The 24,424-nt window shown below is 44.6% G+C and overlaps 1 protein-coding gene across 1 annotated transcript; it reads right to left on the bottom strand.

Annotated features, from left to right (window-relative positions):
* Positions 1 to 1,371: 1,371 nt before the first annotated feature.
* LOC310780400 (zinc finger Y-chromosomal protein 1) lies at positions 1,372 to 24,424 on the bottom strand. The gene is made up of 7 exons (XM_083640974.1): positions 24,315 to 24,424; positions 19,079 to 19,175; positions 15,966 to 16,280; positions 14,336 to 14,485; positions 13,889 to 14,017; positions 13,390 to 13,533; positions 1,372 to 4,192 (listed from the first exon to the last, which is right to left on the bottom strand). Exons 2-7 carry the CDS (start codon positions 19,143 to 19,145, stop codon positions 2,892 to 2,894), a joined length of 2,106 nt encoding a protein of 701 aa, XP_083497100.1. The 5' UTR covers positions 19,146 to 19,175; positions 24,315 to 24,424; the 3' UTR covers positions 1,372 to 2,891.

Here is a 24,424-nt window from a genome sequence, read left to right as displayed (position 1 = left end):
TTGTTTGATTTTTAATATATAATACCAGCCTAATATCGGTATCAGCTCTTATCCACAGATACTGGTGCTTGCAGAATATGATTTAGTCCATGAATCAAAGTATATTGCCATGTCAGTCCATATGAAAAACAAGTTTGTTCATAGGTAAAGGAACCAGGTGCTCGACGAGCTTGTGTCATCACTAATCTTTGCTAGACATACATTTTTCTCTGATCACAAAAAAGGCCTGCATCTGCAAACGGATGTAGTTCTGCTCCCCAGAAAGTGATGTTGGATCCAAAAATACTGTCAGTCAAAGCTTCGTCTCTACTGCTTTGGGCATTCTCATTCTGCATTGCAACAGAAATGTCAGAGTAAAGATGTAGCGCTGGGGGGTATTGATACCATCGCGATGTGGGTGCATATGTGAACTTTTATTCACAATCATGACACATCCACTATTTCATTGTGTTTTTCATGTCCATAGGCCCAAAGATGAGAATGATGTGTGGGTGCTGTACACGTGTACACCTCTGGGTGCTGTACACCTCTGGGTGCTGTACACAGGTGCTGTACACGTGTACACCTCTGGGTGCTGTACACCTCTGGGTGCTGTACACAGGTGCTGTACACGTGTACACCTCTGGGTGCTGTACACAGGTGCTGTACACGTGTACACCTCTGGGTGCTGTACACAGGTGCTGTACACGTGTACACCTCTGGGTGCTGTACACAGGTGCTGTACACGTGTACACCTCTGGGTGCTGTACACAGGTGCTGTACACGTGTACACCTCTGGGTGCTGTACACCTGTACACCTCTGGGTGCTGTACACAGGTGCTGTACACGTGTACACCTCTGGGTGCTGTACACAGGTGCTGTACACCTGTACACCTCTGGGTGCTGTACACAGGTGCTGTACACGTGTACACCTCTGGGTGCTGTACACAGGTGCTGTACACGTGTACACCTCTGGGTGCTGTACACAGGTGCTGTACACGTGTACACCTCTGGGTGCTGTACACCTCTGGGTGCTGTACACAGGTGCTGTACACGTGTACACCTCTGGGTGCTGTACACAGGTGATGTACACGTGTACACCTCTGGGTGCTGTACACAGGTGCTGTACACGTGTACACCTCTGGGTGCTGTACACAGGTGCTGTACACGTGTACACCTCTGGGTGCTGTACACAGGTGCTGTACACGTGTACACCTCTGGGTGCTGTACACAGGTGCTGTACACCTCTGGGTGCTGTACACCTCTGGGTGCTGTACACAGGTGCTGTACACGTGTACACCTCTGGGTGCTGTACACAGATGCTGTACACGTGTACACCTCTGGGTGCTGTACACAGGTGCTGTACACGTGTACACCTCTGGGTGCTGTACACAGGTGCTGTACACGTGTACACCTCTGGGTGCTGTACACAGGTGCTGTACACGTGTACACCTCTGGGTGCTGTACACAGGTGCTGTACACGTGTACACCTCTGGGTGCTGTACACAGGTGCTGTACACCTGTACACCTCTGGGTGCTGTACACAGCCAGCCTTGTGTTTTTGTTAACAAAACAAAAAGCACTGTTGACAGAGTGCTGGGGATCAGAGCACCGGGAGGCGGAGCACACGCACGCACAGAATGACTGCATTGATTATCTTCAACAAGTTGGGAAGTGCTATTGGAAACAGGTTGCTGTGTTTAGTACTGAAAACCTAAAAGCGACAAACCTTTTAATAACGTTTAAGTTGTGAGACAAATAATTGGGACCATAGGATTTAGAACTGATTGCTGCCTGCAAAAAAAAAAAAAAAAATGTGTATCTACAGAGACCAGAGACATCTGCCATGCACACTGTCACCAGCAAGGGACATGCAGTTCAAAGTGCAAGTCTATGGAGGGGTTACGCTTAGTTCACACAGACAAGCTACGCCTTGCCTTGCCTCAACCCACGCCTACGCCGAGCTGGGCGTGAACCTGTTACACGCTTTTGCGATCACACCGCACGCCTTTTGCACGCCGAACCTGGAGCCGAGTCACAAGCGCCTCTCCTCTCTCCCGACTGTATTTTTTCACGTGTTGTCCAGAATTGTCATGGGTAGCCTCTAGGTAAAATAAATCTGATATATTTAATGTTCTATTGATGCTGGATATGTATAACCAGGTCTGACTATAGTCGGACATTTTAGAGAGGTGATCTTGCAAGAATATGTGCTGGCACAACAACATTGTCCATCTTGCTTCTTCGGTCGCTATTCTCTCTAATGAAGATTTGTTTGCCCACAGGGAGAAAGCCCCACGTGATAGCCACCCGTCAATCTCTCTCTCGCTCTCTCTCTCTGCTCAATACTGTTGTAGAAACTCCATTTTATTTTGAAATTCAGTTGACTTTGCCAGTTCCCACGGATATTGTCGCGTTTTTCTTTCATGGCTTGACAGAAAAGCCTGCCTGCACGCGCCTTGTCGGCGTGAAAATAGAACTCTCGCCTATTCGATAAAATCGGCAAGGCACAGGCAAGGCGTGGGTACACGCAGGGTTCACGCTCAGGCGCCCGGTGTACACAGCCTCGTTGACTAAAACGGACGCCTATTTAAAAGCGTGGGTAAAGGCAAGGCATAGGCAAGGCTTGGGTCGTCGGTGTGAACGAAGCCTTATGTCACCTATTCTGAAGAGCATTAATGTTATGTACATGTTTATACATTTCTGAACGAACATTAGGCTGAGGGTCATAAAAAGAGCGAAACAATGAAACTGACTAAGTGCAGCACGCACACGCACACGCATCACGCACACGCATCACATGAGATTTGAATGTGAATCAGGTCAGGTGCTGAGGTTGCAGTGATTGTGGTGTGATGGTGGCTGCAACACTACAGTGTTCTTTGTGGTGGCACAGTATTTAGCCCCGTCAGTCAATCAGCCTGCACCACGTCCTTGTGGTGACGCATGATATGCTGGTTCTTCTCCGAGGGTCTGCGGAAGCCTTTCGAACAGATCTCACAGCGGTGGGGATAGTCTTTTGTGTGAATGGAAATCACGTGTCGCTTGAAGCCTGAGGCATCTCCAGTGCTGTAGTCACAGTACTGGCACTGGTAGATTCTCCTTTCTTTTTGCCCCTTGCCAATAACCACAGTCACGCTGCTGGCCAAGCTGGCTGCGCTGACCCTAGTGGGTGCAGCAGAGCTGCTGGCACTGCTGGGCGCAGCCTTTTTAGGTGTCACAACAGGAGTATGTGTCTCTAGCGTCCTCTTGACCTCACTCTTTTCAGGAGAGGCCTGTTGCTCCTTTGTGTGGACAGACAGGATATGGCGACTGAGAACAAACGGGTCTGCAATTTTGAAGTTGCAGTGCCGGCATTGGTGGAGTTTCTTCGTGCGGTGGGACGCCGAGTGCTTCTTCAGTTCAGATGGCCGGTGGAAGCCTTTACCACAGACGGCACATTTATGGGGATAGTCCTTGGTGTGAACGGATATGATATGGCGTTTCAGGTCACTGGAGTTGGAACTCTTGTGATCACAGTGGGCACAGGGGTGCGTCTTATTCTCCTCGTGTGTCAGTCCGTGCTGCAGTAACTCCTCCTCCTCGGCAAAGGTCTGGAAACAGCGCTCACATTTATATGGCATCATGCTATGCTTAGTCTTGATGTGTGTCTTGAGGTTGGAGGAATCAGCTGACTTGTAGTCACAGTAGAGGCAGGAGTAAGGCTTCTCCCCTGTGTGTGTGCGCATGTGCTTCTTCAATTCCGAAGGGTGTCGGAAGCCCTTGCCACACTCCACACAAATGTGCGGGAAGCTTTTACTGTGAACAGCCAACAGGTGGCGGTTGAGCAGTCCTTGCTCAGCAGTTTCATAGTCACAGAACTTGCACTTATGCATCTTGGTGGCTGGTGGAGGCGCCTGGCTCTTGGGCTCGCGGTGGTGGTGCTGCAGTCTGTGAGAGAATAGCGCCGCCTGCTGGTGGAACTCCTTGCCACACATTTCACACTCAAAGGGGGCCTTGCTGCTCAGAGTGTGCACCTCCATGTGGTTGTGAAGGCTGGCTTTCTTGTTGGTGGTGAACTCACAGTCCGTACACTGGTACTTTTTCCTAGTCAGAACATCCTGGTGATGGTTCTTGGTGTGGCGTTTCAGGAAGCCTCTTGACTTGAACTTTTTACCACAGAGCATGCAGGGGTATACGGTCAGAGGCTGGCCATATGGACCGATGATGATGGCTAGAGGGAAATGACAAGAGGGACAAAGAAATTAAAACATGACTAGAATCATGGTTGTCTCAACAGTGACTGCTTGTAACGAGTGTGGACAAAACCTTGTTGTTGAAGGCCAACATAGTAGCCACTTAGCCTGTTGTGAACGCTTATTTCATAAGTACTGTATGGCAGCCGAGAGGAATGCATTTCAGAGCAGAATGCCACTGTGAAATGCAACAGATGACAGCATTTTATCAGTCCACACATTAGCAGAGGAAGCAAGAATGAGCTGCCACTGTGAATCAAGCTGCAACCCCGGGGAAGCCGTTGCTAGGACAGACAGGAGGACTGGAGGGGCACAGGCTGACAGTGACTGGTGGTCAATGTAATAATAGTGCACAGCCTTGCCCACAGAGTGATAGCATATGCTGCAGCTAATGGGACAGTGCACACTGCTCAGGGGAACAGTGTGTTACTAATGGGACAGAGTTTCAGAGCTGGACTCTTACCATTTTCCCAAGGAGCACATGTCTAAGTTGAAAAAGTTAGGAGCACATGAAGAATTTTAGGGGCCCAATGAAAATTCAATACAGAACGATAAAGCACGTATTCAATACGATTCTATTAATCTCTGATACGTTACAATTAAGTTTAATTCAAATTCAATTCAAAGTATTCTCATGATGCGACATGCATTTCCTACCAGAATGGCTCAATGCAGCTCATTGGCTATTGTTGTCATGTAATTATAATAACTCTTTATTTAGTCATCTATTTGTCTAACAATATGCCCATACTATCCACTTGTTTTTTTTATTTTTTTTAATAAAATGGCTTCTTGGTTATTTTAATTCTTCTATGCTTGTTGCTTGTTTATACGGTAATTGTTTTTTCCTTTCCTTTCCTTATACCATTGGTCTTTGGTGTGCTTATTCTGTTATGTGCATTGCATAGTTGTTTTAATGCTTTAACTTCATTTTATTTGTATTGTATTTTTGTTTTACTTGTACAAGCACCATGTAACCTTGTTAAAGTGATCATACGGAAGATTTCCATTTTCTTGTCTCTGACAACCCCTATGGCCATGAGCAGTAATTGCAGATGAGATCCACACAGTGGCGCATATGTGACGTGAAGGGGTTTTTCTTCTTCTTCTTAACTCATTGAGTGCCATGGACGGACATGTTCGTCATTTCAAATAGTAACGTAGAGTGCCAAGGACGGACATGTTCGTCAATTGCGTTTTTTGACGGTGGGGCGTCGATCAAAGCCTTCTGCCTCTCCTGTACAAATATTATAGCTATTGGAGGTCTATAACCTATTTTACAGAACCCTTAGGTGGCGACAGTGCTCTCCAGGTTAACAGAAAGGCAGAGAAAAACAGAGAATAAGTCGTTGGGGAAACGGAAATCGCATCGCATCCGTATGCATCGATATGCATGAAGCGTTTTAACGTTAGATGTGCCTGCAGCAGGCAGCAGCCAATCTGCTCCCACAATTGAGCTCCTCCATGTCCGCTGCGACAGGCTGTCGCCGACAGCCCATTCGCATGATCAGCCGTTATTATTCTCAACTGGAAGCATACAGTAGTAGCCGGTGACAAACACACGCGGAAAAAGCTGGATGTCGCCGAGGCGCACCCTTCACAGTGCAGAGCAAACTCAGCAGAGAGCCACCTCCCATAAGGAGGAGTGTGCAGTTGAGGCGGGGCGGGGCGGGGCGGGGGGGGGGCATGCAGAGCAGCACACAACACTGACCCAGACAGACCCAGGCAGCAGGACAGGGTTGGCAAACGCAAGCCAGAATATCCGATGCCCACCAGCAGCAAATCAAGATCAGCAAGAAGCTGCAACCAGCAGCGCACGCAGGGGCCAGCGCTGCTGGTTGCAGCTAAAAATATTATTCTGCCAAACAAAATTCCCTGGCCTTCACTGTTTTATTGAAGGAAATTATTTTTGAGGTGTGACTACATCAGAAAATTAGCTTCAGAGTCAGTGATGTGTTTGAAATGTTTAATTTCACAAAAGGGCCATTATCTCAGCTTCTAGAAAAAAACTGCTCTTTTTTGTTAAATCAAGCTATCTTCTCCGGCTGATAACTAAAGAACGGAAAATGATATCAATAAACCTGTTTTTGCTGATGATAGAAAAGAGTCTCATCGTTCTTTTTGCGTGTTCATTGTTTACATAGTAATATCACACAATATTCTGTGGGCCTCGAGAAATCACTGAAAAAAGCTCTGAAACTCTGGCACTGGGAGCGTCCGTTCTCCAAAAGTGGCTGGCACTCAATGAGTTAATACATTCAAGTAGGCCAGTGGGGGCGGTAATGCAACGCTTGGACGCCAACCGCGCACACATCTCAAAAGAAGAAGAAGTGGGTCTGCGGTAGTTAGCAGAGCTATATAATAGAAGAGTTGTGACATCTCATTCACTCCAATGGACCAGTTTTTGGATTCAAGATCGCTAAAATGTGTTGTTGGCAATATGACTATGCTGTCTGTTAATGTTAGACCATCTAAGAGCAGCTATGTGCTATGGTTTTTCACTGCAATCATTACATAATGTTAGGCAAACTACAGATGACTATGGTTAATGATAATTTAATGACAATAGCCAATGAGCTGCATTGAGTCACTATGGTAAGAAATTCATAGAGCATCATTAGGAAAGTTTTCAGATTAATCATTGTGCCCTTAAATGTGCTCCTAACTTTTTCAATTTAGGAGCATAATGTAAGTTGATAATCACACCAGACACCCAGTTCATAAATAGGGATGCACGATAATTATCGGACCGATAAATTATCGGCCGAAATGGCCATTTTGCGTTATTTATTATTCCGATAATGGCCTTTTTCCGATAAATTAACAGCCGATAATCAGGCTTTGTTTTTACCTCGGAAGCGGAGCTATTGTTGTCGCACGCTCGTGACGTCACAGCCTGCGACTGCAGCACTGCCTGCTGCCAGTATGTTGCTGTTTTTCACAGTTTCAGATGATCACAACACTATTGTAATTTGCAATCCATGTCCTGCACGGGTTCTGAGAGGAGGGGAAACGTCTAAGCTGGCATTATGTTAAACCAAAGCTGACGATGATGCAGCGGATTTGTTTGTTGTTTACGTTAGCTCAGCGTTACCTCATAGCGCGGCCTACACTTCAGGCTCGCCTGGTAGCAGACAAACTACTTGTGAGCAAACAGCCCCACAAAAGCACTTCATACTCACAGAGCTGGCGTAAACATATAGAAACTAATGGAAACCCCTTTACCCAAAATGAAACATCCAGGGTATTTGTGTATTGTGTATTTAACTCCAAAAAACAACACGCTAACGTTAAGCTAACGCGCTAGCCGGGAGTCCCACTATAAACCAAAGGGATTTTGAAGTTGAGTTAGCTACTGCAGCTGCTGGACAGAGCCATCTAACAGAGCCAATAATAAGGAAAACAAAGGCACAGTCGCCCACATTAGGCTACATAAAAAGCATCAGTCAACATCACATAGTGTCTTTTCATTAATCTGGTGGCAGCATTTTTCAGTAAAAAGTGAAACGACACAGATGGTTTATAGTGCCTGCTCCATTCATTGGGCCCAGGCTACCATTCACTGAGAACTGGCACCAATGCAAAATTCGAACAGATCAGTAACATGACAATAAGAGTCTAAATTACTATGCCTTTTGTCATTGTGTTTTATCTGCAGACTAGGCAGTCATTGGCTTTCCGTTCTATAAAAGCCTTTATTTTTGCATCGACTATAATTGAGTGATACACTTTATTAAAACAATCATATTATATCAGAAGTTTTCTTCGTTTTGTGTTCACTAGGGGTGTCGCGGTACATGTATTCGTCCCGTGAGTTCACGGTACGGGCATCACGGTACGTCGTTTCACGGAACGTGAAACGACACGACGAATACGTCAAATCCAGAAGCGCCTAAACGCTGTTTGAACGCCATTGAATTTAATTGAATTAAACGCCAGAAGAAGCGGCTAAACGTTACATAACACTGACAAAGCTGTTCATTTGTAAACAAGCAACTTACATCGCGTGGGATGACAAGCAAGATGCGGTGAGGAAGAGGGGATGACTCCTTGTCATGTTCCAATAATCCATTAGATGACCGAACGTAATCATCATGGTAAACAAAACTTGCATCCAATAACGTTAACAAGCTAACAGGCTAGTAACAGGCTTGCTGTCAATCTTAACATTGTTCTTCTTCTGCCGTTTTATTCTTCTTCTACTGAACATGTAGGTATTTTGACGTTGACTAAAGAAATACTGCCGCCTAGTGGCCGCTTTTAGATAGTGCTTAAATCAAACATCAATAGCAAATGCTACATAAAACAAATACAACAGGGGGAGGGGTTCTTTGTTTAGAATGAAGTTACCAAAGTTGCCAGTTGGCAAATACCTGGCTGTATCTGGCCTGCTACCTCAGTCCCTACTAGTAGGTAGGTAGCTACTAGCAACCAACTAGGTTGTTTTGTTTTCTGTCTGTTTGACAGGGTAAGGCTTAAACTTTGAATGTTTATACATAGCTTAATTTGAACAAATTGAAATACTCCAATTGCACAAGTTTAATTTTTGTATTCTATTTTTGTATTTTTGATAACTAAATGCTTTTCAGCCTTGTAGCTGATTGTGACATTGTGACCGAGCCAGCAAAATACAACCTAATGCAAGAGAGTATGTTCACTGTGTGTACTGTTCACTGCTTTAAACAGAGCCATGCTGTACCAGTTTGTGACACTAGGTGGAGCACTAGTACTGCCTGTTCAAAATGAATGCCCAAGGTTCAATAAAAATTAAAAATAATTTTTTGTTGTTGCTTTTTCCGCCGTTGTACCGTACCATATTCGTACCGAACCGTGACCCCAAAACCGAGGTACGTACCGTACCGTGACACCCCTAGTGTTCACAGTGATGTCATATTTGGTTAGGTCAGAGCTACACTACTTCTGCATTTTTTTAACCCCAGGTGTGCATAAAATACAGGTTAAAAACTTAAAAAAAATATATTATATATATTTTTTTATTATAATAATTATCAGTTATCGTATCAGTTATCGGCCAGGAGAAGCAGATATTTATCGATTATTGTATCGGTTGAAAAGATCCATATCGTGCATCCCTATTCATAAATGCTGCAATACTTGACAGACATTCATTTACATGAGCGTATCACTTTAATAAATTGGCAATATGTATACAAAATTACAAAGAAGGTAACACTTAAAATGTATTATTGTGGTGCCGAAAGGCGTGGTGAAAACTTTGGGTGCACCTAAATTATGTGCTGGTGCACCTAAATTAAAAAGTTAGTCTGGAGCCCTGTGTTAAGCCAGATTGTCAAAAATTATTTTTGAAATAACATTAGTGAGCGGCATGATCACTAACGTTGAGTTGCTAATGCTAACATTAGATGAATGCATTGTATTGGGTGTGTATGGTATTCACACCCAACTCGCTTATTTGAGCTGCCAGCGCCTTTCTGCAATTCATTCTCTATGTAAGGATGTACCGTAAATTCCGGACTATAAGCCGCACCTTTTTTCCCGTTTTTTGGGCTTTTTTGGCCCCTGCGGCTTATATAACGGTGCGGCTTATCTATGGATTTTTTCAAAAAAAAAAAAAAAAAAAAAAAAAAAACTCTCTTTTTTAGCACTCTTTCTAACTATAAATCCTATATAACTATAATAAGTTTTAATTTCCTCTCTTGCCCTCTTTTCACCACACTGTATGACACTGTATGACACTGTATGACACTGTGTGCACTGTAAAAAACAACACAGGTGGTGTTGTGTTATGTTGTTTTGTTGAAATGTTAATAAATGGGAGCTTCCTCAAACAGCCATCTCTTTCCCGACAATCCCCTCTGTGCATGAACCCTTACATATGGTAATTAAACATTAAAACACAAAAAAAAAAAAAAAAAATACCATTAAAACACCCGCGGCTTATAGTCCGGTGCGGCTTATATAAGAAAAAAATAGTCAACTTTGCAGGTGCGGCTTATACACCGGTGCGGCTTATAGTCCGGAATTTACGGTACTGAACGTGTGCTTATAACACTTTTGTTAAACCAATTTGCTATAATATCATGATAAATTGTCCCCCTCTCCCCAACAATTGTTATAAGCGCATTTGAACATTAGACCCTGGGGAATGGTGGCCATCTTGGATTTGAGGTCAAATCTGACTTCCCTCCACATCTGACAATAAACCTTATGGTATTCACTCACTCCACATCTGACAATAAACCTTATGGTATTCACTCACTATGTGAGAAATGTCATGCTTCTTTGAAAAAGTGCACAATTGTTATAAGCACATTTGTACATTAGACCAGGAAAAATTGTGGCCATCTTGGTCAAATCTGACTTCCCTCCAAATCTGAAAACTAGAACGACAGCACTGCGGATATATGCCTCCGCCAAAAAGTGAGCAGTCGACATCCATGTCTGTCCAGACTTTGACATTTGAGCCAAATGTGAAGAAACTCCGTCAAGGTGTTACTGAGATATATATGTTAACGAGCTTGGAAATGGTATTCGTGAGGTCACAGTGACCTTAACCTTTGTCCACCAAAATCTAATTAGTTCATCCTTGAGTCCAAGTGGAGGTTTGAGGCCAATTTGATAAAATTCCGTCAAGGCATTCCTGAGATAACGTGTTAACAAGCATAAAACAAGCGGTCGTGAGGTCACAGTGACCTTGAACTTTGACCACCAAAATCTAATCAGTTCATCCTTGAGTCCAAATGGACGTTTGAGGCAAATTCGAAGAAATTCCATGAAGGCGTTCCTGAGATATCGCGTTAACAAGCTGGAAAATGGCATTCGAGAGGTCAGTGACCTTGACCTTTGATCACCAAAATCGAATCGTTCATCCTTGCATGCAAGTCGACGTTTGCGCCAAATTGGAAGAAATTTCGTCAAGGCGTTCCTGAGATATATCGCATTAACGAACTTGGGAATGGCGTTCGTGAGGTCAGTGACATTGAACTTTGACCTTTAACCACCAAAATCTAATCACTTAATCCTTGAGGCCAAGTGGAGGCTTGAGGCCAATTTGATGAAATTCTGTCAAGGCGTTCCTGAGATATCGCATTAACAAGCGTGTTACTAATGGGACAGTGCAGACTACACAGGGGATCACTGTGTGTTACTAATGGGAGAGTGCAGACTGCACAGGGGATCACTGTGTGTTACTAATGGGACAGTGCACACTACACAGGGGATCACTGTGTGTTACTAATGGGAGAGTGCACACTACACAGGGGATCACTGTGTGTTACTAATGGGAGAGTGCAGACTGCACAGGGGATCACTGTGTGTTACTAATGGGAGAGTGCACACTACACAGGGGATCACTGTGTGTTACTAATGGGAGAGTGCACACTACACAGGGGATCACTGTGTGTTACTAATGGGAGAGTACAGACTACACAGGGGATCACTGTGTGTTACTAATGGGACAGTGCAGACTGCACAGGGGATCACTGTGTGTTACTAATGGGACAGTGCAGACTGCACCGGGGATCACTGTGTGTTACTAATGGGACAGTGCACACTACACAGGGGATCACTGTGTGTTACTAATGGGAGAGTGCACACTACACAGGGGATCACTGTGTGTTACTAATGGGAGAGTACAGACTACACAGGGGATCACTGTGTGTTACTAATGGGACAGTGCAGACTGCACAGGGGATCACTGTGTGTTACTAATGGGACAGTGCACACTGCACAGGGGATCACTGTGTGTTACTAATGGGACAGTGCAGACTGCACAGGGGATCACTGTGTGTTACTAATGGGACAGTGCACACTGCACAGGGGATCACTGTGTGTTACTAATGGGACAGTGCAGACTGCACAGGGGATCACTGTGTGTTACTAATGGGACAGTGCACACTACACAGGGGATCACTGTGTGTTACTATTGGGACAGTGCAGACTACACAGGGGATCACTGTGTGTTACTAATGGGAGAGTACAGACTACACAGGGGATCACTGTGTGTTACTAATGGGAGAGTGCAGACTGCACAGGGGATCACTGTGTGTTACTAATGGGACAGTGCACACTACACAGGGGATCACTGTGTGTTACTAATGGGAGAGTGCACACTACACAGGGGATCACTGTGTGTTACTAATGGGAGAGTGCAGACTGCACAGGGGATCACTGTGTGTTACTAATGGGAGAGTACAGACTACACAGGGGATCACTGTGTGTTACTAATGGGACAGTGCACACTGCACAGGGGATCACTGTGTGTTACTAATGGGACAGTGCAGACTGCACAGGGGATCACTGTGTGTTACTAATGGGACAGTGCACACTGCACAGGGGATCACTGTGTGTTACTAATGGGACAGTGCAGACTGCACAGGGGATCACTGTGTGTTACTATTGGGACAGTGCACACTGCACAGGGGATCACTGTGTGTTACTAATGGGACAGTGCACACTACACAGGGGACCATTGTGCGTTACTAATGGGACAGTGCACACTGCACAGGGGATCACTGTGCGTTACTAACGGGACAGTGCACACTGCACAGGGGATCACTGTGCGTTACTAATGGGACAGTGCACACTACACAGGGGACCATTGTGCGTTACTAATGGGACAGTGCACACTACACAGGGGATCACTGTGCGTTACTAATGGGACAGTGCACACTGCACAGGGGATCACTGTGCGTTACTAATGGGACAGTGCACACTACACAGGGGATCACTGTGCGTTACTAATGGGACAGTGCACACTACACAGGGGATCACTGTGTGTTACTAATGGGACAGTGCACACTACACAGGGGATCACTGTGTGTTACTAATGGGACAGTGCACACTACACAGGGGATCACTGTGTGTTACTAATGGGACAGTGCACACTGCACAGGGGATCACTGTGTGTTACTAATGGGACAGTGCACACTACACAGGGGATCACTGTGTGTTACTAATGGGACAGTGCACACTGCACAGGGGATCACTGTGTGTTACTAATGGGACAGTGCACACTACACAGGGGATCACTGTGTGTTACTAATGGGACAGTGCACACTGCACAGGGGATCACTGTGTGTTACTAATGGGACAGTGCACACTACACAGGGGATCACTGCGTGTTACTAATGGGACAGTGCACACTACACAGGGGACCATTGTGTGTTACTTTTCAGTTTGGGCTGCCCCTTACCTGTTTGGACCTGCCGAGGCTCCGAGCGCCTCCTGTTCTTGCTGCGTTGTCTGCTGATTTCGTCAACACCGTCCGATTCATCGATGTGCAGCAGAGCACTGGCTGCACCGTTTCGGTTTTCACAGCTCTCGCTGTCCTCGGCACCTGTGCGAGCGACATGATGTCATTCAAACAAAAACAGGAAAAGTGGCATCTGTAATTGTTAAGCGGCGACACAAAGAGACACGGTGTGACGAGCAGTAGATAGGGTGCTGACCATAAGCAGCTGCCCAGGCCACAGGCATGAAGTCCTTGCTTAGAGACACACTGTCATACGAGCGGTGGTGAGTTACTGGCTCCTCACCGCCTACCACCACCTCCATATAAACCTCATCAGTCACCTTGGACCCACCTGCAGATGAGCCCAACATGTACAAAACCAGTGTGTCATAGTGACATTTCGTTTCACGACAATCATCCCTATGCAAACCAAACTGCTTGTAAGATTTGATTGACTCACCGTGGTTTCCTTGATTGTGATGAGAATCTCCCACAGACATGTAAACCATCTTCTCTCTGAGTGTTTGGCCCGAAGACTCCGTTAGTGCCACGCTCTCTGTGTCGCCATCACTGATGTCAACTGACTCTCCTGTAGAACAAACACTTAATAAATCCTCACAGTCAAAAGGTTTAGGGTTAAGCCTAACCCTTTACACTGCAATTACAATTGTATTGCCCATTACACAACACCTCATTTCAGGCTAGCAATCTGGTCAAAGCTGTGCTGTTAATTTCCATAAAACATGGCTATCCTGTGATTTATTGATTTGCTAGGCAACTGGTGGTAACTGGAGCTAAATAAAACAATCTGAGTACATGTGGTGAGCATTGTATAAAAGGGCATTCTTTAATGTGGTTTTTGGTGTTGCTGGTATAATTTGAGCTTCCATCAGGACTTGACACTCACCCATGTCGTCCTCCCCGGAGTCGGCCTTGAAGATGTAGACCTTGATCACCTCCTGCCCATCCTCATCCTTCTCCACTTCCTGATCCTCCACAGCACCCTCCACCGTTACCTCAGTTCCATCCTCGGACACCATTTTACCAGCCTCATCCACTTGTGGGGGAGAAGAGAAGGGGACAAGGACATTGTAAAAATAGAGAGCTACACATCACATATAATTACAGGGGTGAAGGTTTGAGTGATCAGCCATTCATGAGCCTGTGAAAACGTAAATCCTGCTGCTCATATTAGTTGTTTAAATACCTATATTTATTAATGCCATGTGGTGCACTGTTCCCGCCACGTTGTTTCAGCAGCGGCACACCACCGCCCCTGAAACTTGCCCAGTGGTATGTTTGGGAGGGACTGACAGTTATTATTCAAAACTAGTGATGGAAATTACGGCTCTTTGAAGGGAGCCGGATCTTATGGCTCTGTTCCTTTCTGGGAGCCGTTCAAAATAATGGCTCATCATCGTTCTTTTTTTAGGGAGAATTATGTTAATAAATCTAATCTGCTACAGCCATTGGCTTTGTATTACCATTATATCAGGAGATCAACAAGAAATTACCAATCACAACGGGAGAGAGGGTTAAAAATATGGAGACTCCCGCGAAAATCACGAGTGTTGGCAGGTATGACCTCCAATGTGTGACCCCTCGATAAGTCAGTATGGCCCTCTGGAAAAAAAAATGGCTCACCGCTGGGCTATACATTCAGGCAATGCCTCGTCATAGCTCGGCTGCATGGTCAGTGTGGGGGAGCTGGGCTATACATTCAGGCAATGCCTCGTCATAGCTCGGCTGCATGGTCAGTGTGGGGGAGCTGGGCTATACATTCAGGCAATGCCTCGTCATAGCTCGGCTGCATGGTCAGTGTGGGGGAGCTGGGCTATACATTCAGGCAATGCCTCGTCATAGCTCGGCTGCATGGTCAGTGTGGGGGAGCTGGGCTATACATTCAGGCAATGCCTCGTCATAGCTGGGCTGCATGGTCAGTGTGGGGGAGCTGGGCTATACATTCAGGCAATGCCTCGTCATAGCTCGGCTGCATGGTCAGTGTGGGGGAGCTGGGCTATACATTCAGGCAATGCCTCGTCATAGCTCGGCTGCATGGTCAGTGTGGGGGAGCTGGGCTATACATTCAGGCAATGCCTCGTCATAGCTCGGCTGCATGGTCAGTGTGGGGGAGCTGGGCTATACATTCAGGCAATGCCTCGTCATAGCTCGGGTGCATGGTCAGTGTGGGGGAAACCACCTGACTGTCACGACACCTCCTTTCTGTCAGCCTGGAAATGTGGGGAAAGCGTGGTTTTTGCATGCTAACATCAAAGAGGTGCCATATCTTCTTCTTCTTTTTGTTGTTTAATAGCTGACGCAACCAGTGTGAAGAGGCCTTTAGCGCCCCCCTACAACTCGGGAGTCGAATGTTTTCCCGTTTTCCCCCACGGCCCTAAATGGAAGTGACATATTGTGGACGTTCCCACACAGACCGACTGCATCTATAGCGTTAATTATGTTATAAATATTTTTGGGGAATAGTATAAACACTACACCTCTACATACAAGAGCTAATAGAAGTGTTGTAAACTCACAAGATATCATCAGATAATCTCCGCAGCCATCTTGGTCCTCCTCCTGTTGCTCAGGATCCAGTGAATCTTCAGGGATGTCTCCCATGGCAACGCCTTCCTCCTCGCCCTCCAGGGTCATCACACAGGTTTCTACGGCCACGTCTTCATCTTCCTCGCAGTGCACATACTCAGACACCACGTCCTCCACGGCGTCCTGGATCACCAGCTCGTCGGGGGCAAACCTGTGAACCGCCATGCCTTCCCCCTCGCCTTCCGACACCAACACAGTCTCTTGTAGCTCCACAACAAACTCCTGACCGCCGGCACCACCCTCATCTGGAACAAGCAGGATTAGCCAATTAACGGTGAAAAGGAAATGTGTTATTCTTGAGTGTTTTGAATGGTATCTCTTAAGGAACTGTGTGTTATTCTTGAGTGTTTTGAATGGTATCTCTTAAGGAACTCCAGTGTTTCCCCTACCATTCTACAGGCCTGGCAGGCCCCCCCCCCTGCTCTCCCCAAAATTTCAATAAACCTTTATGGCATATTATTACAATACAACAATACTGGTGTTGACAGTAACAGAAGGTGCCAAATCATTAAAAAAAATAAGCATTTTGCTTTTACGAGCATTGTGCCAGCGTGCAGCGCTGTTCCAAAACATGTCAACGTGTGTCGTTGCCTGGGAAACGCACATCCCATAATACAACTGTTCGCATCGCATCCCATAATAGTATGATGATACTTGGGATGCCATTGCGAACATAGATGCGAACAGGTTAGCTAAAAGTTTAGCGTCGCCAGCGACGGCCCCCACCGTTGCGGTCGGGGTACGTTTCAAAATCCTTCCAGGCCTGAAAGATTTTCTAGGGGAAACACTGAACTTTGTGTTATTCTTGAGTGTTTTGAATGGCATCTCTTAAGGAACTGTGTGGTATTCTTGAGTGTTTTGAATGGCATCTCTTAAGGAACTGTGTGGTATTCTTGAGTGTTTTGAATGATATCTCTTGGATGCTGGCCTGGGTCCTTTGGATGTCTTGCAGCCATCATAACTTCTTTAATATAATTGTGCACAGCAGCCATAATGTCATAATCTCATTATGTACAACAACACTTGATTAACTTATTATGGCATTACACTTTTTTTTTTACAGTTATCTGGTAAACTGAAGCATCCCTCATCTTGAAGCGTTACTATGAAACCCAGCGCCTTTCCAGACAAAACCCGAAAATCACGACCATTTTGCATCTATGCTAGCAAAACCTGCACCCAAAAAGTTTCAATGAACCGCATCATTGCCTTAACCCAGTCTTTCCCATACATTGATCTATTTGTGGCGGTAGACCCCTCCAGGACCCCACCTTCCCCCGGACCATCCTAGTGGGTGGGAGGTCCACCCACCACAATCTCTCAAAATCCTGTTGGAAACACTGCTTAACCGCAAGATCAAACCTTCAGAAGACCTGACGCCAATTGTAACTTCAAACGGAGATGCTTTTTTCTTCCTTTTTTGATCATCAATTTTACGAAGTAACACGTTTTTTTCTGCCCTTTTACTGCAGGCTGCCTGCAATCCGCATTTCTCAATAGAGGCAGGACATTGAGATTACGTGTTGTCACACATAATCCTAATGCATTATGTCAGCAGGTTGCTATGAAATCTTTTTTCAAGTCATTCCAAGTTGGGCTATTGACTTAAGTAAAAAAGGAAGCAGGCCAGCACTCAAGATGACCTTTCAATATTTAATCAGCGTCTGGGACAGCCAACAGACACGTTTCAGCACAAAGCCTTCATCAGCGCTTGGCCTTGCATCTAAGTTGAACGTTGGACTCGAGTGTGCTCGCAATTGGTGAGTTTGTACGTATTGACTTATTTTTCTCATCACCATTTGATTTAAAATGGTAATTGCATTACTTGAATGGTAAATCGCTGCGTCGATGACACATTTTGGTTGAACGCGCGTTTTTCTTGTCTCCCTTCTAGAAAGCACTCACAGGTCACTAAAATTAATTTTCATTGTTTATAGCACAATAAGATCTTAAATATTCTTAAAATATAGGAATCGGAATGTGTATTCATATAATTTTTATATATTCCTATACTTTATTTGGTCTTGCATCTGTGTAACGTTAACTTACATGGACATAATTCTAGTGTGTGCTGTGTAACTGCGTATGGTGTGAGCATCTATTGATGCAAGTAGACTATTGTTGCTGGACATAATTTGGTCCATATAAATATATTTGAACACTATTTAGTTGTACATATTATTTTCTAGTATAGCATTAAGAGTCATGTAACAAGTCATGAACATCTGCAGGGAAGTGTGTTTCTTCGTAAACTGGATGATCACAAAAAGAGGAAAAAAGCATCTGTTTGAAGTTACAATTGGGGTGAGGTCTGTGGAAGGTGTAATTGCGCTGTTAAGGCAATGATTCTGTTAAGCGACAACTTTTTGCGTGTTTGTTTTGCTAGCATAGAAAGGTTAGCAGAGAAGCCAGCGACCGGCTTCCAGACGCGTCATGCAAAATGGGCATGATTTTCGGGGTTTGCTTGTAAAGGCTGTGGGTTCCATAGTAACGCCTTCTTGAAGTATCCCAACTAGGGCTGCACAATTATGATCAAAATTATAATCACGATTATTTAACACAATTCCTCTTTGATTTTGGAAACATGCATTTATTGAAGTAAAAAATATATATATATTTATAATAATAACACTGGATTTCCTTGAACTGTCATCTTCCACCAAGGAAGATTTAAAAAGAAATGGACGAACACGGCGGCTCTCTGTTCTCGACTCGAACTACACGCACCACAGCGTTTTGGGGCTTTGGAGGAGGGGCGGAGTGCACCACTGTGAGGAAAAGGGGTGCGCTGGATTTACAACACAAGACAAAACGAGAGCAACATTTGCTAAAAGGAATGCAGCAAGTTTAATCACAATTTTATCTTGATTTTCTTGTTTTGATGATTGTGGGAAGCCAAAATCTTGATCACGATTAATATTCGATTAGTTGTGCAGCCCTAATCCCAACATTAAAATGTTCAATGGAACTCACACATACCCACAACATACTGTATATTATGTGGTAAATGCAAACAAACATTAATTACAGGATGACCAATTACCCGATCCGTGTAAGATTATTTTAGGTTCTTGAGAATGTATTGCAAGCCTGGTGTCATCCTCATCCATTGTCCTCGCACTGCATTTGTCACTTGAGAGCTGTAAGCATATGATGAAAGGTTAAGGCAGTGATACTCAACTTGCGGCCCGGGGGCCAGATGCGGCCCGCGACAGGGTGCAGAGTGGCCCTCCGACCATTTTCTAATAATTTCACGTTAATTTTCATTGCGAATTAGAATCTAATTCACAATAAAAACTAACGTGAAATAAAGTTTGACTGAGCTCCAGCAAAATTGTCAAATACCGCCGCCTGCTCGCTACCCAGGCACCTACCTATGTATTAGGGCTGTGCCGATTCACTTATCTCCCGATTCGATACTATCACGATACTTTGGTGCCGATTCGATATATATTGCGATTCACGATTATTGCGATTCTACGATTATTGCGATTCGATATTACGATTTATTGCGATTTTTGTTTATTTTTTTCTTTTATTTTTTCAGTTTGTTTGCTTTTTTACACTAGATTAGAACATGGGAAAAGTTGAATCATACACTAGAGACTGTATATTATATATCATGAGTAGGGCTGGGCGATATAGTTAAAAACAGGGGCGGACTGGGATCATAATTCAGGCCGGGCATTAGATACCAAGCAGGCCAGGCCGATATGGGCCAACGCGCGTGAAATTTGGGCCGTTTGAAGCCAGATTTGGGTCCAATTTTACAATGAGATGCACCCACTTTAACCCTGAAGTGTAATTATTACTTCAGACTAACTAATAAAGTAATAAAACCACTAGTAAACCAGTAGGCGGCGCCTGGCCTGCTGTTCAGTGAGTGGCCTGACTGCAAGCACCCAAAAAAAAAAAAAAAAAAAAAAAAAATTTTTTTTTTTTTTTAATTTGCGATTATCGATTCTGGAATAAAAGATCGATCCAAAAAATCGTGACATTAAAAATCGCGATACTTAGGTGAATCGATTTTTTCCCCCACCCCTACTATGTATGTACTATGTGTGCACAACATTGTCAGACTAAACTCCGGCTGACACCCCAAAAACCTACAATCCGCTACAGAAAAATGTATATCATTTGTTTATTGTTTATTTGCCCCCGGGCAAAGCAAGTTGAGTATCCCTGGCTTAAATCTTTACTAACCAAAGATGTTAAAAACAAAGTGTACAAAACATCAATACATCATTCAAGCCCACACAGTCTTGACTCGGCCTCACCACCATCCCATACAACTGTTTGTAAACCTTATTGTCACCATTTTTTACCGAACTAAATAAAGAGTCAAGTTAATAACATGACCGTTTGGAGTTCATGACACTGGATAAATCACACCCGTTTTCAAAGGATTATGAAACAAACCATGATGGAGTCAGTTACACAGTTTTCTTCCAAATATATAGGCTACTAGTGATATCTTTTAAAACTGTCACAAGCGTAGTAGTCTCGGCTCCCAGACGTTTGGTGAGCTGCACCACCAAACGTCTGGGAATTTCACTGTCAGAAACTGTGTCTTCGAGCCCTGCGAGAACGGCCGGCAGCAGACACGCCTACATTTATTATTAGAATTTTATTTGGTAGCGTCAATGCCATTTATCATAGTCCTAACACAGAGCATGAAGCTGATATGCTCCAAACAAAATTTATAGCTGTGGTTTATTTTACAATCATTTTTCCTACCCGGAAGTGGTTCGCTTGCTACTGTGAAGTCATCAGCAGGCTCTGTAACGTTAGCCTCGGGAGTCGGGTTTATCGCTGGGGAAAAGACCTCTAGCCGCCGGGGCCGGATGAAACACGTCCTATTAACAGGTTATGTTTGTTTCTAAGTGATTAATATGTTTCTCCGCAAATGCGACGATGTTTTGCGAGACACCGGTTCTGCATGAGAACTGCCCCCAGAAAGCAGGCCCGCCCACAACACTCATGACTGGTTCTCCAATGCAAGGCTTCCAACAGTGCCACCTAACGTTATGCAAAGATTTAAATAGTAATATTCTCAGTCTTACAGGAGTGAAACGGATTAAGACTGAGGGCTGAGTCTACAAGCGTAGTAACGGGAGAGGAGTGTAAACACGTGACGCAACGTGTCGCTTCGTCATCATTAGGGAGCGGTAAAAGAAAAAAAAAAGAAAAATACCGATAGCAGCACAGAACGTTCAGGACCTTATTGATACTCCTGGTACCGACCAATCCAGAACCGGTACCAATTAATACCGGTGCTCGGTACCCATCCCTACCATTTATTACCAAACTTATGAAGCAGTTTTTACACAATCCTTCACTTATGCCTGCACAACTGGACTGTGTTCAGATTTTGCCGATGGATGCTTTTTAGCATCATCAATGCGTTTTCCCGTGCCGATACATGATTCCATGCATCTCATTCCCTTCAGTGTCACTTCCTCAAAGAACAGTGGACTTAATGCACTATAGATGAGCCAATTTGCTTTCCTCTCCAGCTGCCCCCATACCTTGCTCAAACTCACAGCTGTTGAATAGAGAGCCGCAGGGATGACGTATTTTTGTAGGCTGAATGCGGAAGTCCCGAACTTCCTGGTTCTTCACTGTTTCTGTCTATGGGATTTTTGAATGGGTTTTTGGCGCGATGCTTCAAATAATGTCTGTGGGCAACGCAAGTTTAATCAAACGCGAACCAAGGTTCAGCGGGATAATCTTCACACATGAGGACCACTTTCATGAGTTTTGAAGCGTAACTGCAAGCCCTAGAGGTAAAAAGCTCGTGCTAAGCTAATCCAGAACTACACACTGTCGCATAGGCTTCCACGTCACGTCAGCACTCAACCTGGACTGTTGTTGATGTGTGCACTGATTACCCCCGGCTGAACGGGGCTGAACCAGGTGAGGGAAAGATAATTTCCGTGTTCGTCCTTGAAGTGGTGACGTTATTGACATATATATCCCCATTGACTCAACAGTGTAGTCCCATTTAGCCGTTTGCTAGCTAGCCGCCCTTTTAACGGCACGTAAAAGCTTCAAAACTCGTAAAAGTGGTCCTCGTGTGTGAAGATGATATTACTAAACACTGGTTCGCGTTTGATTAAGCCAGCGTTGCCCAGAGAGATTATTAGAAGCATCGCGCCAAAAACCCATTCAAAACTCCCATAGGCGAAAACTGTGAAGAACCAGGGCTGTTAGCATCGATGATTTCCAGACTCGTTACTGTGGCTCTCTATATATGTAACGCTGATGTGTATTGTATGCTGCTCACCGTATGCCTTGCACTGTCCCTTTGCACTGTGTGCGGTCCTGTTTTCCCCTTAGCACTGTGAAGCTCTGCAAGCAGTCAACATATCTCTGCACCAATGTAGCCACCAAGGCAAGCCAAATTCATGTGAGTGTACTTCAAAAGATCAAGTATAATTTATAACAGAACAACAATATTGGACATAATTTGAACATCATGCCTTTTTTAACCTATGCAGAACTGTGTGATTTCATCTCTGTACCCAGGGAAAGCCAGAGTGTGCTTATCTGTGCTTCATTGAGGGCCATGAACACAAATATGGACTGTGTGTTAATTTGAAGATGGCATGAGATCCATGTGATAAACAAATAAACTTCATTGGCCTTCTGTTGAACTGCTGGGCGACCATAGCCTGAGCTGAGCTGGGCCCTCACTGCAAAAACATCCACCTTAACAAGTCTAGTATTGTTTATTTTGTACATATTGTGTGTATTGACCTTCTGTGGATGTGTTAATATGTATGATGCACACTTTGCACATTCTGTCCACCACACTTGACCATAATTAATAAATTACAAATGTAACTGTTGACTGTATTTGCCTTTGATCCCATTTGTTCTATTTATATGTATATCCTGTTTCACTTTGATGTATCTTTTTTCCTTTCTCTTTTGTGCTGCAGTGACCCAATTTCCCACAGGGATCTGCGTTTTATCCTATATCTTGTTTTCCTCAAAAGTTAGCTAAAAAGAAGAAGAAAAGATAAGAGCCTAATGCAATCATCTGTTTTGAGAATCTTCTAGAAGCCAGCAACATGTATTGAAAGAGGGCAAATCACACAGTATCAAAACAATCTAACGATTCAAGAAAATTGCATTCACTTGCAATTTATTAACTTGTTTTATGGGGGGGGAACAGACTCAATAATAGAATAGATGACTTGATACAAGCTGGATATTGTATGCAGCGTTGATTGTGTCTGCGGCAAAGGACAGCAAATGAGAGGATCAGTGGCATTAGAGATGTCCATAATTGTACAATTACTTCGGCTACCAGCTACAACGATTTCTCAAAGACAAGCCATCTCTCCACAAGGATGAGGTGTAAACCTGATATCATGCGACACACAGGGGTAACGATGTAAACACTGATGTGAGCGATGCAGACGGGGTGCCATTTAATTTCCACTGCATGTACCATCCCCCACCTCCAGGTGGAAAATGACAACGGTAAGGAGCGGAGATGTGGCGCAAAGCACAGCAGCAGTGTGTTGAAAAGATGCGGTTATGAGTTGGACTCAGCAAATATTGACAGACTATCTGCATTATTCCTGCCGCAGGTCCATGCAAGTCTAAATACAGCGTTATGATGATCGTTTTAACCACACAAGCAGCACTAATTTACAGATACCAAAACCAACCTAATGCTTGAAACATGCATTTAGGAGAGAGCTGACTGCACATAGACTCAATGTACCCTCTAAATTAGGGATGAAGGCAGAACATTTTTTACCGCGGAGCATGAAAACTGATATGGCTCTGTAGCTAACACGTTTAGCTAGCAGGAGGGGAGGGCTCCAAAAACGCCTTCTCCACAACCGATTTTCAACACAGACAGCGTGCGCCATTTTGTTAGCTTGATGTCTGGACGAATATGAACTTTAATAAACATTGCTCATATTTAATTGGGGTGGCGAAAACATGCACAATTCTTCCGCTGCAGAGATGGCTGCACTTCGATGCAAATAATGTAATTACAATTGCGATGGCCAGACAAGCAATACCCTCATTATTTTCCCGGGGATGGCTAACGTTAGCTATCCGGCTAGGCCTGAATTACCGAGTATGGCCTCTATTGAGGCCTGGGCCTGAGAAGAAAAGGCCCAGCCCTTTACGGCCTCTCTGACAGAATAAAACAAATCACAATACGCATGCAATAACACAGATATACGCGCACAAAGGCCAGCGGTGCTGTGTAAACGGACGCCCTACTAGTACGAGCAAAACGGCCTGCATACCAGATTTATGCCGCAGGGATGGCCTCTCTCCGCTTCTCGGTTTCCCAGGCCGCCTGGTTTCCCCAGACTCGGGCAGGATTCAATCGGGGATTTTGTGTTATTTGGGCGGG

Source organism: Poromitra crassiceps (genome assembly GCF_964638095.1).
Source record: "Poromitra crassiceps genome assembly, chromosome: 1".
NCBI lineage: Eukaryota > Metazoa > Chordata > Actinopteri > Beryciformes > Melamphaidae > Poromitra > Poromitra crassiceps.
This window is presented reverse-complemented; position numbering and strand designations above follow the sequence as displayed.